General features: G+C 41.9%; 1 protein-coding gene across 1 annotated transcript; it reads left to right on the forward strand.

Annotated features, from left to right (window-relative positions):
• Positions 1-7,677: 7,677 nt before the first annotated feature.
• Positions 7,678-8,699, forward strand: LOC101586468 (protein FRA10AC1-like). The gene is made up of 2 exons (XM_023712263.1): positions 7,678-8,140; positions 8,411-8,699. Exons 1-2 carry the CDS (start codon positions 8,002-8,004, stop codon positions 8,683-8,685), a joined length of 414 nt encoding a protein of 137 aa, XP_023568031.1. The 5' UTR covers positions 7,678-8,001; the 3' UTR covers positions 8,686-8,699.
• Positions 8,700-11,999: the final 3,300 nt, after the last annotated feature.

Consider the following 11,999-nt stretch of genomic DNA (forward strand, 5'->3'; position numbering starts at 1 on the left):
AAGAATGGAAAGGAAAGGAAGGGAAGAGAAGAGAAGAGGAGAAAAGAAAAGAGAAAGAGGAAGAGAAAGAAAATGCCCAAAGGCTCCTCCTCTAACACCTACCCTCGGGCACACTTCTGTGACTTAGTGCAAACTCTTGGCTCCCTCTGAGGCCAGCCCTCCCTGGACAAGACCCAGCCACTCTTCCCCACCTAGAATATTCTTACTACAGTCCCTCCCCCACAACCTTCATCCTTGTTCTGCTCTCTACTGAGCCACTCTGCGAGCATGCAGTCACATTATTTCACCTTTCTTTTAAAAATCTGGTCAACTTGCACTCCTTTACTTGTTTCCTTTTACAGAAAAAAAATGCTAGAAAGCATTCTCTGTCTTCTTTGTCCTCCTGCATTGTGATCTCTGATGAACACGTACCAGGCAAGCTTTCATCCTCAAACTTCACTGAAGCCACTGTTGTGAGCATCAAAATGCCTTCGACTTTGCTAATCCAATGATGCTTGCCCACCTCCCCTGCTCTGGTCTCACAAGCGACCCTTCCACCAATCTGCTCACTGTCCCTTCACTGCAGCACATTCTGCCCTCAGCTTCCAGGCTACCACACGTGCCTGGGCTCCCACCGCACAGCTTGTCCTTTTTACATCTTCCTGGGGTCCTGTTCACCATCGTCCTTCTAAGTCAGGGTGCCCTGTGCTCATCCCTTGAGCTACTTCTTTAGTTTCTCGGCATTGGCTCCCTTAGTTGAGCTCAGGCTTTTCACAGCCCTGTAGCTGCCGAGCTGTGAATGACATCTCTCGCTGGATGCATAACATGTTGAAAATGTAATGTGCCCCAATTGCAACTCTTGAATTCAGCACAAAAACAGCTCTGCTTTTCAATCATTCCCTTCTCAATGAGAGATTATCAGTATTTCTCAATATAGAACCTTATTCCGCTAGTTACCTATGTCAAAACTTGAGCTCATCATTGATTTCTCTCTTCTGGGAGGATTCACATCAATTCCTTAGCAAATCACGGATACTCTACACATCCAGAATGTGAGCACTTTATGCCTCCTCCTCTCACTACCCTGATGTGAGCCTTGGTTTCTCCCCTAGACTACTTTTCAGTGCACCAATCACAATGAGCCTATGGAAAGCAAGGAACTTCTTCCATCCCAAACTTCTATTGTGATATGCATGTTGCTCTTTATATAGGTCATATTCAATAAAGACTTTGAAAATGTTCTTTAAAGCTTTTACCATCTTGTTGAAAATTAAAAGCAATTTTCCTTACTCCCTCTGCTATGCATAGTCTACCATGCTTCCATTTTCAAACTTGCTCACATTCCGTTTGTTTTCACTCACTCAGCTCCAGCCTCAGGATCCTTGTGGCTCTTCCTTGTGCTAGGCACAGCTCTGGGCCTCAGGAGCTTTGCATCTACAGTTCTTTTGGCCAAGAGCTATTTCCCCAGCTCTCATCACTGGGCTCCCTGCTTCCTTCAGATCTTTATTCAAAATGCATTCTCTTATTGAGAACTTCTTCATTCATCCAGCCTGTCATTTCAACACTTCCCTCCTTGGCATTTTGCATTCCCTTCTCGGATTTGTTCTTCCTCTACACTCATTGCTACCTTTTGTAGTATAGGTTGCTTTATTTTTATGGTCTATAATTATCACCTCAGTCAGAATAGGAACATGAGGAAACATACACTTGGCTGTGTGTTTCACTGCTATGTACTCACCAAAACCATTCACAATCACAGTGAACATTCATTTAGATAGTGTTAAATATCTGCAGTATACCCAAGCTGTAAATACAGCTTCAGATGATGCACATATGAAGAAGACAGTGTGGTCACTAAGGCAAAAGACTGGGTGATGCAGCCAAAAACTAAGGGGCACAAATAGCCACTTAGTCCCTTAACAGATAGCAGTGGGCCACCCAGTGGCATCCCCAGCTACCCATCCAAATATAGTGTCTTTAGCAACAGATCAACATAACCCTTCATCTGATAAATGCATAATTCTTGGTTTTATGAGTAGAACAATAAAGAAGTTGGCCTTTTTTGGCAGTGATGAGGTGCCTATTCATTTTCCTCTGGGATATGTTAAGTCTCCTGCTTTCAATGAACACAATCCTTCATGATCTCTATAATATTATGCTGTTCAATGAAAAAGACAGCAAATATAGAAACAAAAAAATTATTGCAATAAATGGCATGTTGCAGTGGATCCCCACTTTTACAATCAGTCTTGCCACTCCCTGAAGCAGTTCTGGAAGTCCTCTTTCTTGAATGTCTTTAGTTGTGCTGCCCTGGCTACTTCCATGTCCTGAATCTATATCCTTCATAGTCACTTTGAGAACGAGCCAGAAGTGTCTCAGTGCCAGAGTTGGCAAATAGGGTGGATGAGGGCATTCTGTAATGTTTTTGTTCCAAGCAGACTGCAATCAGAAGTGATGTAGGACCCAATGCATTATCACAAGGGAGGACAAAACCATTTGCTCACTCTTCAGGCTGTGTTCTTCACTCATCATTTCTTAAATACTCTCCTAAGCCCTTGTAACTTCCAGAGTTCACTGCAGCGTTCCTGAAAACAAACTTAGCTCACAGAATTCAAGGTTAAAAAATCACATTACCTTGATATCGGATCTTGTTGTGGTGTAGGGTTGAGGTGTTCTTCAGGAGTCTCAAGTGCTCGGGGGGGGGGTGGTTTTGAAAGGTGACTTCATCGTGGGGATTGGAGCATACTGACTTGGGTCAGGATTCAGCTTATCTGGTGTTGGGAGGCTAAGCCTGGTCAGAGGAGGTGGGTCCCTGGGGCCCGGCCCTGGAAGGGTACCTCTCCCTCCTCAGTTCCTCTGGTCTCCCTCTGCTTCCTTGCCTCCACGATGTGAGTGCTGCCCTCCAAGGTGGTCCCTCCCTCTGTGCTATTCCTGCCTGGGAGCTGGCAGACCACAGACTGCAACCGTGAGCCTCCTTTAACTTGAGGATGCTGGACTTTTGTCCCAGTGTAGACAGCACTAGGACAGGTGATTGACATTTTTTTCTTTCAACAAAGAGAATCATGTTTCACACTGAGAATTCTGAATCTTGGTCTCATCATCATAACGACACACCTGAGTTTCACCTCTAATTATGACAGGTCTGTAAAAGCTGGAATTTGAAGAGGCATTATTGTACAACTTCAGTGAAAATTGCCAAAATTTTACACTAATGCACTGTTCATGCACTATAACTTAGGGCAGATCCTAAACACACCTTCAGCCAAGTGTAGCTCACAACTGGCCCAGTCTACTGGGCAAGTAAAACTTGTCACACACCACTACGAAGGCTGGATGAACCGTTTCTCCTGGATCCTTATCTTGTGAACGGTGGCCCACAACAGCACATTCCCCATCACTTTTGATCACACCAGGTATGTTGATGACATACTGCAAATTGGACTTGTTAAGAAGCAAGTGGCAGGTGCCATGGATGATGCCTAATGACATTTCAGTTTGGAAGACACAGCCAGCCAAGACTGGAACAACCTCTAAGAGAAAGGATTAGCCGTAGCTCCTGCCTCCTTCCATGAAGAACAAAGCACTGTACTTGCTTGATGTATTTCTCTCCATTTTGGAGGCAGTGCTCCCAGATGGGGAATACAGTCAGCTCCTGTTACTGTGAAATGGAAATGTACAGCAGACGGAAGATTTAAAACTCTTGCACACTGCTGGTGAGTGGGTGAGCATGTGTTAGGCAGTGTGAAAGCTGTTTCTTGCACTATTTTGTCTTTGCTCTTTGTCTTTGCTCCTCCCCGCCTAGTAAGGTATCAGCCATTCCTGTCCCTGGCAGAATATGTTGCTTGCCCTTTTTATAGCAACAAGGACAATAAATGCAGTCTATATGCAATATAATCAGCCAAATGACTGGGATTTAGCATGCCAGTAATACTAGCAAGATAACATTGAATGAAAATGTAGGTTTTGGGAAATAAGGTAAAAGTTAAAAATGAACAATATAACTTTTAAAAATACACATAGATGTGGGAAGAGCATTCAAATCACCCAGGAAAGATGCAGGGCAGTGGCTGATGTGGTTTGAGGAGGCAGGAGGAGAGCACGGAGATGAGCTACACCAGCACAGGGAAGTTTGTAATAAAATTCTAACTTCCATATGGGGCAGTAGGTTTCTTTTATTATTCAGTACAAGGAAATGCTGATATAAATAAGAGTGAGCCCCATACGGAACAGTGATGAGTGAGTGTCGTGAGCTGAGCCCTGAGACAGTTCTTGCTCTGTGTGCAGTGAAGACACTTCTTTGGCTGACCTGACTGACTCTAGAAACGCTTCTGCAGGCTCACTGGCTCACTTACAGATTAGTTGTTCACCCATTCTTAATTCAAAGGTGGTGTAAGTTTCCATATCTGGCACAGAGCAGGCTGCTGGAAATTAGAGGCCCCGCGCAAGTGGAGCAAGAATTGTCCAAAGCTTCAATTAATATTTTATTTACTGATTTTCAAAAGTTCACAATAAAAGCAAAGCACAATCATAAGGTAGTTTGGTTTACTTCAATTTCTGAGCAAATATTAACACCAACTTTATTTTACAACATTAAGGAAAGATTCTAGATGGTAGTAATCTCCCCACAACAGTATTTGTTGTCAATAATTATTTTTTTTTGCTGCTATAAGATGAATAAAACTTTTCATAAACATTATTGTAAATAGTCTTAAAAATACTTTAAAGGGGCCAGGGAGATGGCTCAGTAGAATAAACATTTCCCTGGCAAGTGTAACGGCCTGAGTTCAATCCCCAGTTCCACCAAAACAAAACAAACAAACAAACAACAACAAAAACCACTTTAAAAAGTCTATTGGTACAATTTTCTTCTTCAGTTCATGGGATCCTAAAAATTTATATCCTACCCTTTATACTACTGTATTTTCAATGCTATAGACTTCTTTTTGCAAACTACTTTTCATGTATTATTCAAAATTAGGAATAGACTACTATCCAATGAGTAGATATTCCAACTGCATAAGCATATTAAGTAAAAAGTTTTCCTCACAGTATGTAAAAAGTTTGAAGAACTATTCATAATTTTAAAAAAAATACAAAAAAATCAGTGGTACAAAATTAGAAAAAAAAAAAAATGCTCCATCAACACATGCTGGTTTGATAGACGTCCTAGAGCTGATTCTCTTAAAGAAGTAAAAACATCAGTGCAAGTTAGGAAATAATCTGTTCATATTTGGATCATGTTTATGGAAGTCTTGATTTTATCAAGCCTTTGGGAGTGTGTCCTCTCTCTGCTGCCAGGCTGCATGTCAAGCTTAATGTCCCTCTTAGACCTGTAGGAATTGGTACAAAAGAATGGAATCCCTTCACTTGTTGTACTTTATTCTCTTGTCACAGTTAAAGCAATATTTATTTTCTTTCTCCTTGCTACTTACAGGGCTATAGTAAATCAAAAACGTGAACTCTCAGGTTCATTGTGTAAGGGGCTTACTCCTAGGCCGCTACAGTTGCCACAGTAACTAATTAGAAATTTGCATCTCTAAGAGAATTATTTAATGCCTATGTGCAAGCCCTTTTATTCTTTGGGGCTTGGCCTTTTGCTAGGAAGCTCCTGGTAGACATTGGGCCTCGAGGTCATACTGTACAAGCTCTGAACGTAGGTGGCCCTGGTTTCCTTTTTTCATCTGGATGATTCATACCCAGGGAAGAAAGCGTCTTGCCAGCTCTTTGTTGAATGGTGGGCATCTGAAAGGCTGCCCTTGATTCATTTAGGCGCCATTTGTTTTAACCTGTAACTTCTTTTCCATCCCTCATTAGCTAACTCTTGTGTAATTGAGTCATGCATGTTAAACGGGTAGGGCTGAGTGGTGCCAACCAGCCCACTGAGAGGAATCCCTCATTCGCACGGCTGTGAGGCCTCAGGAGGCACCTCCGCGAGAAGGCGGAATGTTTTGCCGACTTGAGCAACGTGGAACAGGAGGAGGAAGAGCAGCGGTTTTCCTGAAGAGCGGTTTGTTTTCTAGAGCTTAAACCTGAACTTCCCTCATCACAGAAAGGAGAAGCCCTACTGAGATGCATAGACAGACACGAGGGAACCAGAAGTGGTGGAAACTCCCAGCAACTTTCTTTAGAGCTGAGAGGACACTGACTGCCCTCAGAGTGCCACCTGTGCCACCCACATGTGTGGGAGACACAAACAGGGATGAAATGGAGGGCAAGGAGCTTAGTCCCTGCCAATCCCTGACTCACTGCTCTTTGAGAAGTGAGGGATCCTCTCAGTTTACTGCAGCTGAAGGACACAGCAAGCACCTATCCCAAGAGGCCATGGAAACCAGCAGACGACAGATTCCATCCGTGCACATGTATCACAGAGCTATTCACAGCAGCCCGAAGCTGGGGCAACCCAGGTATCCACTGGGACACTGGAGGGGGCAGCACCAAACCAGATGTGGTCTGCACATATGATAGGACGTTTTTCAGTCTTGAAAAGGAGATTTTTATACATACTACAACAGGATAATTCCTGAGGCCATTCTGAGATATTAGATAAGCCACTCACAAAAGACAAACACATATGATTCCACCTAAAAAGTTTTTGTTGTTGTATATTTTAGGGAAGGGTCTACAGGATGTTGAGGGTCTCACTACTAGATCAGACTCATAATGATCTTCCTGTTTACAGCTTCCCAAGAGCTGGGATTACAGGCAGGTGCCACCATGCCCAGTCTCAATTGCTATCTCAGTGCACCCTGGGGGTGGGATCAGCACGGCAGGCCTGGGGATCAAACCCTCAGCCCCTGTGCCTGCTTGTAAGCGCTTTAATCCACTGAGCTATTTGGCTGGCCCCCCCTTAGAGAAGTTAAAGGCATAGAAATAGAAGATTGGTGGTTGCCAGCCAGGGGCTGGAGGAGAAGTGAGTGGGAAATTGTTCAAGAAGAACAGTTTCCATTCTGGAAGATGAAATGTACAGGAGATTGTCTGCATAATGTTAGGGATACATTTGACACTACAGAACTGTACACTGAAACATGATTAAAATGATGACTCTTGTATGTACTTCTGTGTGGTGCTGGACCCAGGACCTGTCATGTGATAGGCAAGAGTTATGTAGCTGAACTACATCTTTAGCTCTTCTTACTTTGAGATAGGGTCTTGCTAAATTGTTCAGACTGGCCTCGGACTTGCAATCCTTCTGCCTCTGCTTCCCAAATTTCTCGGATGACAGAACGGGCCACCATTTCTGGCTATATTAGATATATTTTACCATAGTTTTTTTTTTTTAAAGACTCAGTGGAAAAGTGCACCTCAGTCTTTTCTGAAGAGGATAAGAGGCAGGTGTTCAGGTGTTCACACCAGTTCTTCTCCGAGGAAAAACATTCCAGGCTTGCTTAATGTAATGGAAAGCAGAGTAGGCCAGAAAGGTGCTGGCTGTCCTGCAATGGGCTCAGGGGACAGCTCATGGGGAGGCACAGCAGGCAGGATGTGTAAGGAAGGCTGCGGGTCCGTGCATGCGGGCAGGCTGCGAAACATTCCGAGGAGCATTTATATCTATATATTTTTTTTTTCGATGACAGATTCCAGAAGTACTCAGCTTTGCCATTTTTGAGTTTTTCTCGCTGTTGTCAGTTGATTTCGTAGCTTGAATCACCTTTTCAGATTACCAGTCACCAAGGCTAAGACTCTGATTTTAGTGATGATGAACATGGGGAGTCTAGCAGAAAGAAAAAAAGGAACATTAAAGATGACTTATTACTCCAAAAGCCATTTCAGAAAGAAAAGCATGGAAAGATGGCCACTCAGCAAGTTGCAGCAGAATTACTGGTTAGGGAAGAAGCAAGAAATAGAAGGTTTCATCTCATAGCAATGGGTGCTTATCAAAGGCATACAAAGTTTGTAAGTGACTATATTTTATACTGTGGTGGCAAAAAAGACAACTTCAGGCGTTTGGGGGAAAAGGACAAGACAGGCTTAGATGTTATATGAGAAAATCATAGATTCCTGTGGAATGAAAAGGATGAAGTGGAGATGACTTGGGAGAAGAAACTTGCAAAGAAATATTATGATAAATTATCCAAGGAATATTGCACAGCAGATCTCAGCAGACACAAAGAAAATAAGTTTGGATTTAGGTGGCAAGTAGAAAAAGAGGTAATTTCAGGAAAAGGTCAGTTTTTGGTGGAAATAAATGTTGTGATGCAAAAGAAGGATTAAAGAGTTGGGAAGTTAATTTTAGTTACACTGAGCATATGAAAAGAGCTCCATGAGACCTGGTCTTGCTATTTAGTCCAGACTGGCCTCGAACTAAAGCTCTCCTGCTTCAGCATCCTGAATAGTGAGGATTATTAGTGTATACCACCATTCTTGGCTTTTTAAAAAACAATCATTGACTAGAGGATAAAGCCTCTTGTCCCCTTAAATTAAATTTTCGCCACAGGAGAAAAGAAATCAAGTCTGGCAAAAGAAAGGCCAAAACCAAAAAAGGCTATGAGGAGTCATCACATGCAAAATCCAGGTTGTCTCCTAAAGAAGCTTCCAAGAAGGAAGATAAAGGGCATTCATCCTCAGAGAAAACAAAATTCTGTAAACAAAAACTGTGATGAGGAAGAAAGTGCTTCAGAGTTTGAACTTTGGAAGGGCCCACTACCAGAAACAGATGAAAAGTCACAGGAAGAAGAATTTGATGAATATTTTCAGGATTTGTTTCTATGAGACAGGAGAGAAAAACCTGCAATTCTTTTCTTTTTTTTTTTCTCAAAGTTTTATTGATAAACAGATAGCAATGAGACAGTTTCAAATCAAATCGGAAAACCTGCAATCCTTAATGTGAAAGCTTGCTTTTAAAGTTTTATCTACAAGTTGCAGTTTGAATGATTAGTCTTTGGAAATAAAAATATAGCCATTGTTAGGGGAAAAAAATCTGAAAAGTTTAAAGAATAATTATTTGCTCTCAGTGGATTTTTTAAGTTCAGAGCCATGAATGACTTCTTCACATGAATAACTTTGAATTATTTCCTCAGCCCTAGGAGCTAACAAAGTGCTTAGCACATTGGCAGTAACGGTGCACCCTATTTTATTCAACTAGAATTACATTTATTATTTTTTTAGGGTTTTTTTGTGCAGGGTCTCACTACACAGCCCAGACTCATAGTGATCCTCCTGATTTCTGCCTCTCTAGTGCTGGGATTACAGGTACGCACCACCATGCCTGGACTCCATGGCCAGCTCAGCGAGCCCACAGGTGGGCTGGTGCAGCATGTAGAGCCAGGGATCGAACCCTGGCCCCTATGCTTACCTAAGCAAGCGCTTAGTCCACTGAGCTACACTGCCAGCCCCTAAATTTTTTTTTTCAGAACTGGGGATTGATCTCAGACCCTTGTGCTTACCAGGCAAGCGCTTATTCTATCAAGCCATCTCACAGGTCCCTACATTTATTTTTTAAGTGAATTCTTATCGTGAGTCTACATTTTGAATAAACTTCTACAGAACACCACTAACTTTGCTGTTTCACTTTTGTATTCATTTCTAGCCCACTCAACATTTTGATCCAGTAATTTACTGGGTTTACTAGCATTTTGTCTAAAAGTGTGTAATGATTCCACAAAAAGCAAATACAAATACTGTATATATCTAAATAACAAATACTTAGCTTTTAAAAAAGTAGTTGAGTTGTAGATCACATGGTTGGCACATGTAAAGTCCTGGGCTCAATCTATGGAAGAGAGACAGAGAGACAGAGACAGAGACAGAGAGAGAGAGAGACAGAGAGAGACAGAGAGAGACAGAGAGAGACAGAGAGACAGAAACAGAGAGACAGACAGAGAGACAGAGACAGAGAGAGAGAGACAGAGAGAGACAGACAGACAGAGAGACAGAGAGACAGAGAGAGAGAGCATAATTACATGAACTGTTTTTAAGATGTTGCCCTTCATATTGTGCTTGGTCGAGTGTCCTCAATGTAAGGCTGACCACTTGGCTTCCATTAGAGGACCTGGTCATGAGCAGACAATCCCAGATTAGTCCTGCAGGGTTGAATCAGGTCTTCTAAACCCCCAGCTGCTTATTACCCCTGCATGTCGGGGGCCCCTCAGACAGGAGAAGGAAGTGAATATGGGTTAGTGATGACTAGGAAAGATCCATTTGATCTGGATTATCAAAGGCAGACACCAAAACTTATAAAATATATCACTGTGAAGAAAATCAACAAAAGGGCAGCAAAATGCTCTCTAGAGTTAAGAGATTCATCCATTAATTCTGTTGCTTGACACCCTCACCCGTTGGGTCCGTCCACCACCCCTCATGCCCTACACCCGTACCCTTTTGCAGTGGGTACGTGGAACACCTTTCCTCCTAGAGCTCTTCTTACTCCTCCATTATTCACCATGCTGGTTCAGACATTCCCAAATATTCCTGCTCTGTCCTGTTTCATTCTGTGTTTTATCCCCCATAGGAGTTGACATAATATTTTGCAAATAGGAAATAGTTAATATATATTGGATTGTGCTCCTGTGTAGATCTGAATTTTTTCATACAGTATTCATCATCAAGGCTACTTAAACACTGCTAGACTAAGAAATTAATGCATCTGTAATCATTTGTGAGTTGGTCTGACAGTTGTGGGTTATTGTTAAACTGTAATCATTTGTGCTCACAGCTCTTTAAAGATTTTGTTTCCAGAAAATAAGGCCGTGCAAAATTTACTCACAAATTGAATATTCAGCAAGGTTGGCTGAACTATCTTGATTGCATAGAAATGAATAGTTGAGTAAGTGGATTTGATCAAAGAAAGGAAAGATCTAGCCTAGGATTCTCTGAAAGCACAGAAAAACAAAACAAAACAGAGAAAAGAATGTGAAGGTTGGGTCTTTGAAAAAATCTTATATCTCCTGCATTGCAGCTGGTATAAAGAAATATCTGGTACAAAGAAAAGTTACTTCTTTGCCAATGATTATGAGAAAATAGGAGTTTTTGTACATCACTGATTGGTGAGCAAGCCACACTTTAAGCCAGGCAATTGACTGTATCAAAATAATAAGAGTACATCCGCTTTTGCCCAGTGCATTGGTTTCTCAGAATGCATTCTATAGCCTTGAGATACAGCTTCTATACAAAACAGCCTGTGGTTGAAGCTCCTTGTTCTTTGTTATTTCTATGAAAAAAATTGTAAAAAATCTAACAGTGCATCAGTTGGGCGGGGGACAGCTAAATGAAGTATGTTACATACTCATACTGGAATAAATTGCAGCTGCTAAAAGTGATGGCACAGTTTAGTATCGGCACAGGTGACCACCAAAATTTATTGTTAAGGAGCAGGATCCCCAAGTACAGAATACACTTTAGTGTGCATTACAGGATGCCATTTGTGTGAAAAGGGATATGTATTATTTTGTGGAATATGCATACACTATTTCTAAAGAAAAATGCGAGAAATTGGGTACATCGGTTACCTCATGGATAGAATTGTGAGGGGGAAGGAAAGAGACATTTATTCAATTAACTTTACTTATTTCTTGGTTTTTTGAGACAAAGTCTCACTATGTAGTTCACACTGGCCTTGAACTCACCATGCAGCCAAGACTGACCTTAAACTCTAAGTGATCTTTCTGCCTCAAACTCCCAAGTGCTAGGTTGTGAGCATGCACCACCACACCTGGATCTCAGTTAACTCTTAAGAGGAAGTTATCGGTCTGGCCCAATAGCTCAGTGGAATAAAGCACCTGCTTAGGTAGAGCACAGTGGCTGGGGTTTGATCCCTGATGGCTTGTGTGGTGGTGCATGTCTGTAATCCCAGCTCTTGGGATGCGAAAAACAGGAGGATCACTATGAATCTGATCCGTATAGTGAGACCCTATAGACCCTGCACCAAATACATTTAAAAAATATATGTATATCTGGACTTGAAAGTAGCTTATTAAGAAGAATTCATTAACATGAAATTAACCATTATAAAGTGAGCAATTCAGTGGCACTTACTATGTGCCCAGTGTGGGCAATCACTCCTTCTACCTAGTTCCAAACTATTTTCA

The sequence above is a fragment of the Octodon degus genome, unplaced genomic scaffold, assembly GCF_000260255.1.
Source record: "Octodon degus isolate 3935 unplaced genomic scaffold, OctDeg1.0 scaffold00024, whole genome shotgun sequence".
Classification (NCBI taxonomy): Eukaryota; Metazoa; Chordata; class Mammalia; order Rodentia; family Octodontidae; genus Octodon; species Octodon degus.

Coding starts and splice junctions, on each gene's coding strand:
- LOC101586468 (XM_023712263.1), top strand. CDS start 8,002: ATGACTTGGGAGAAGAAACTTGCAAAGAAATATTATGATAAATTATCC. Junction 8,141..8,410: donor AGAGGTAATTTCAGGAAAAG/GTCAGTTTTTGG, acceptor TTTTCGCCACAG/GAGAAAAGAAATCAAGTCTG.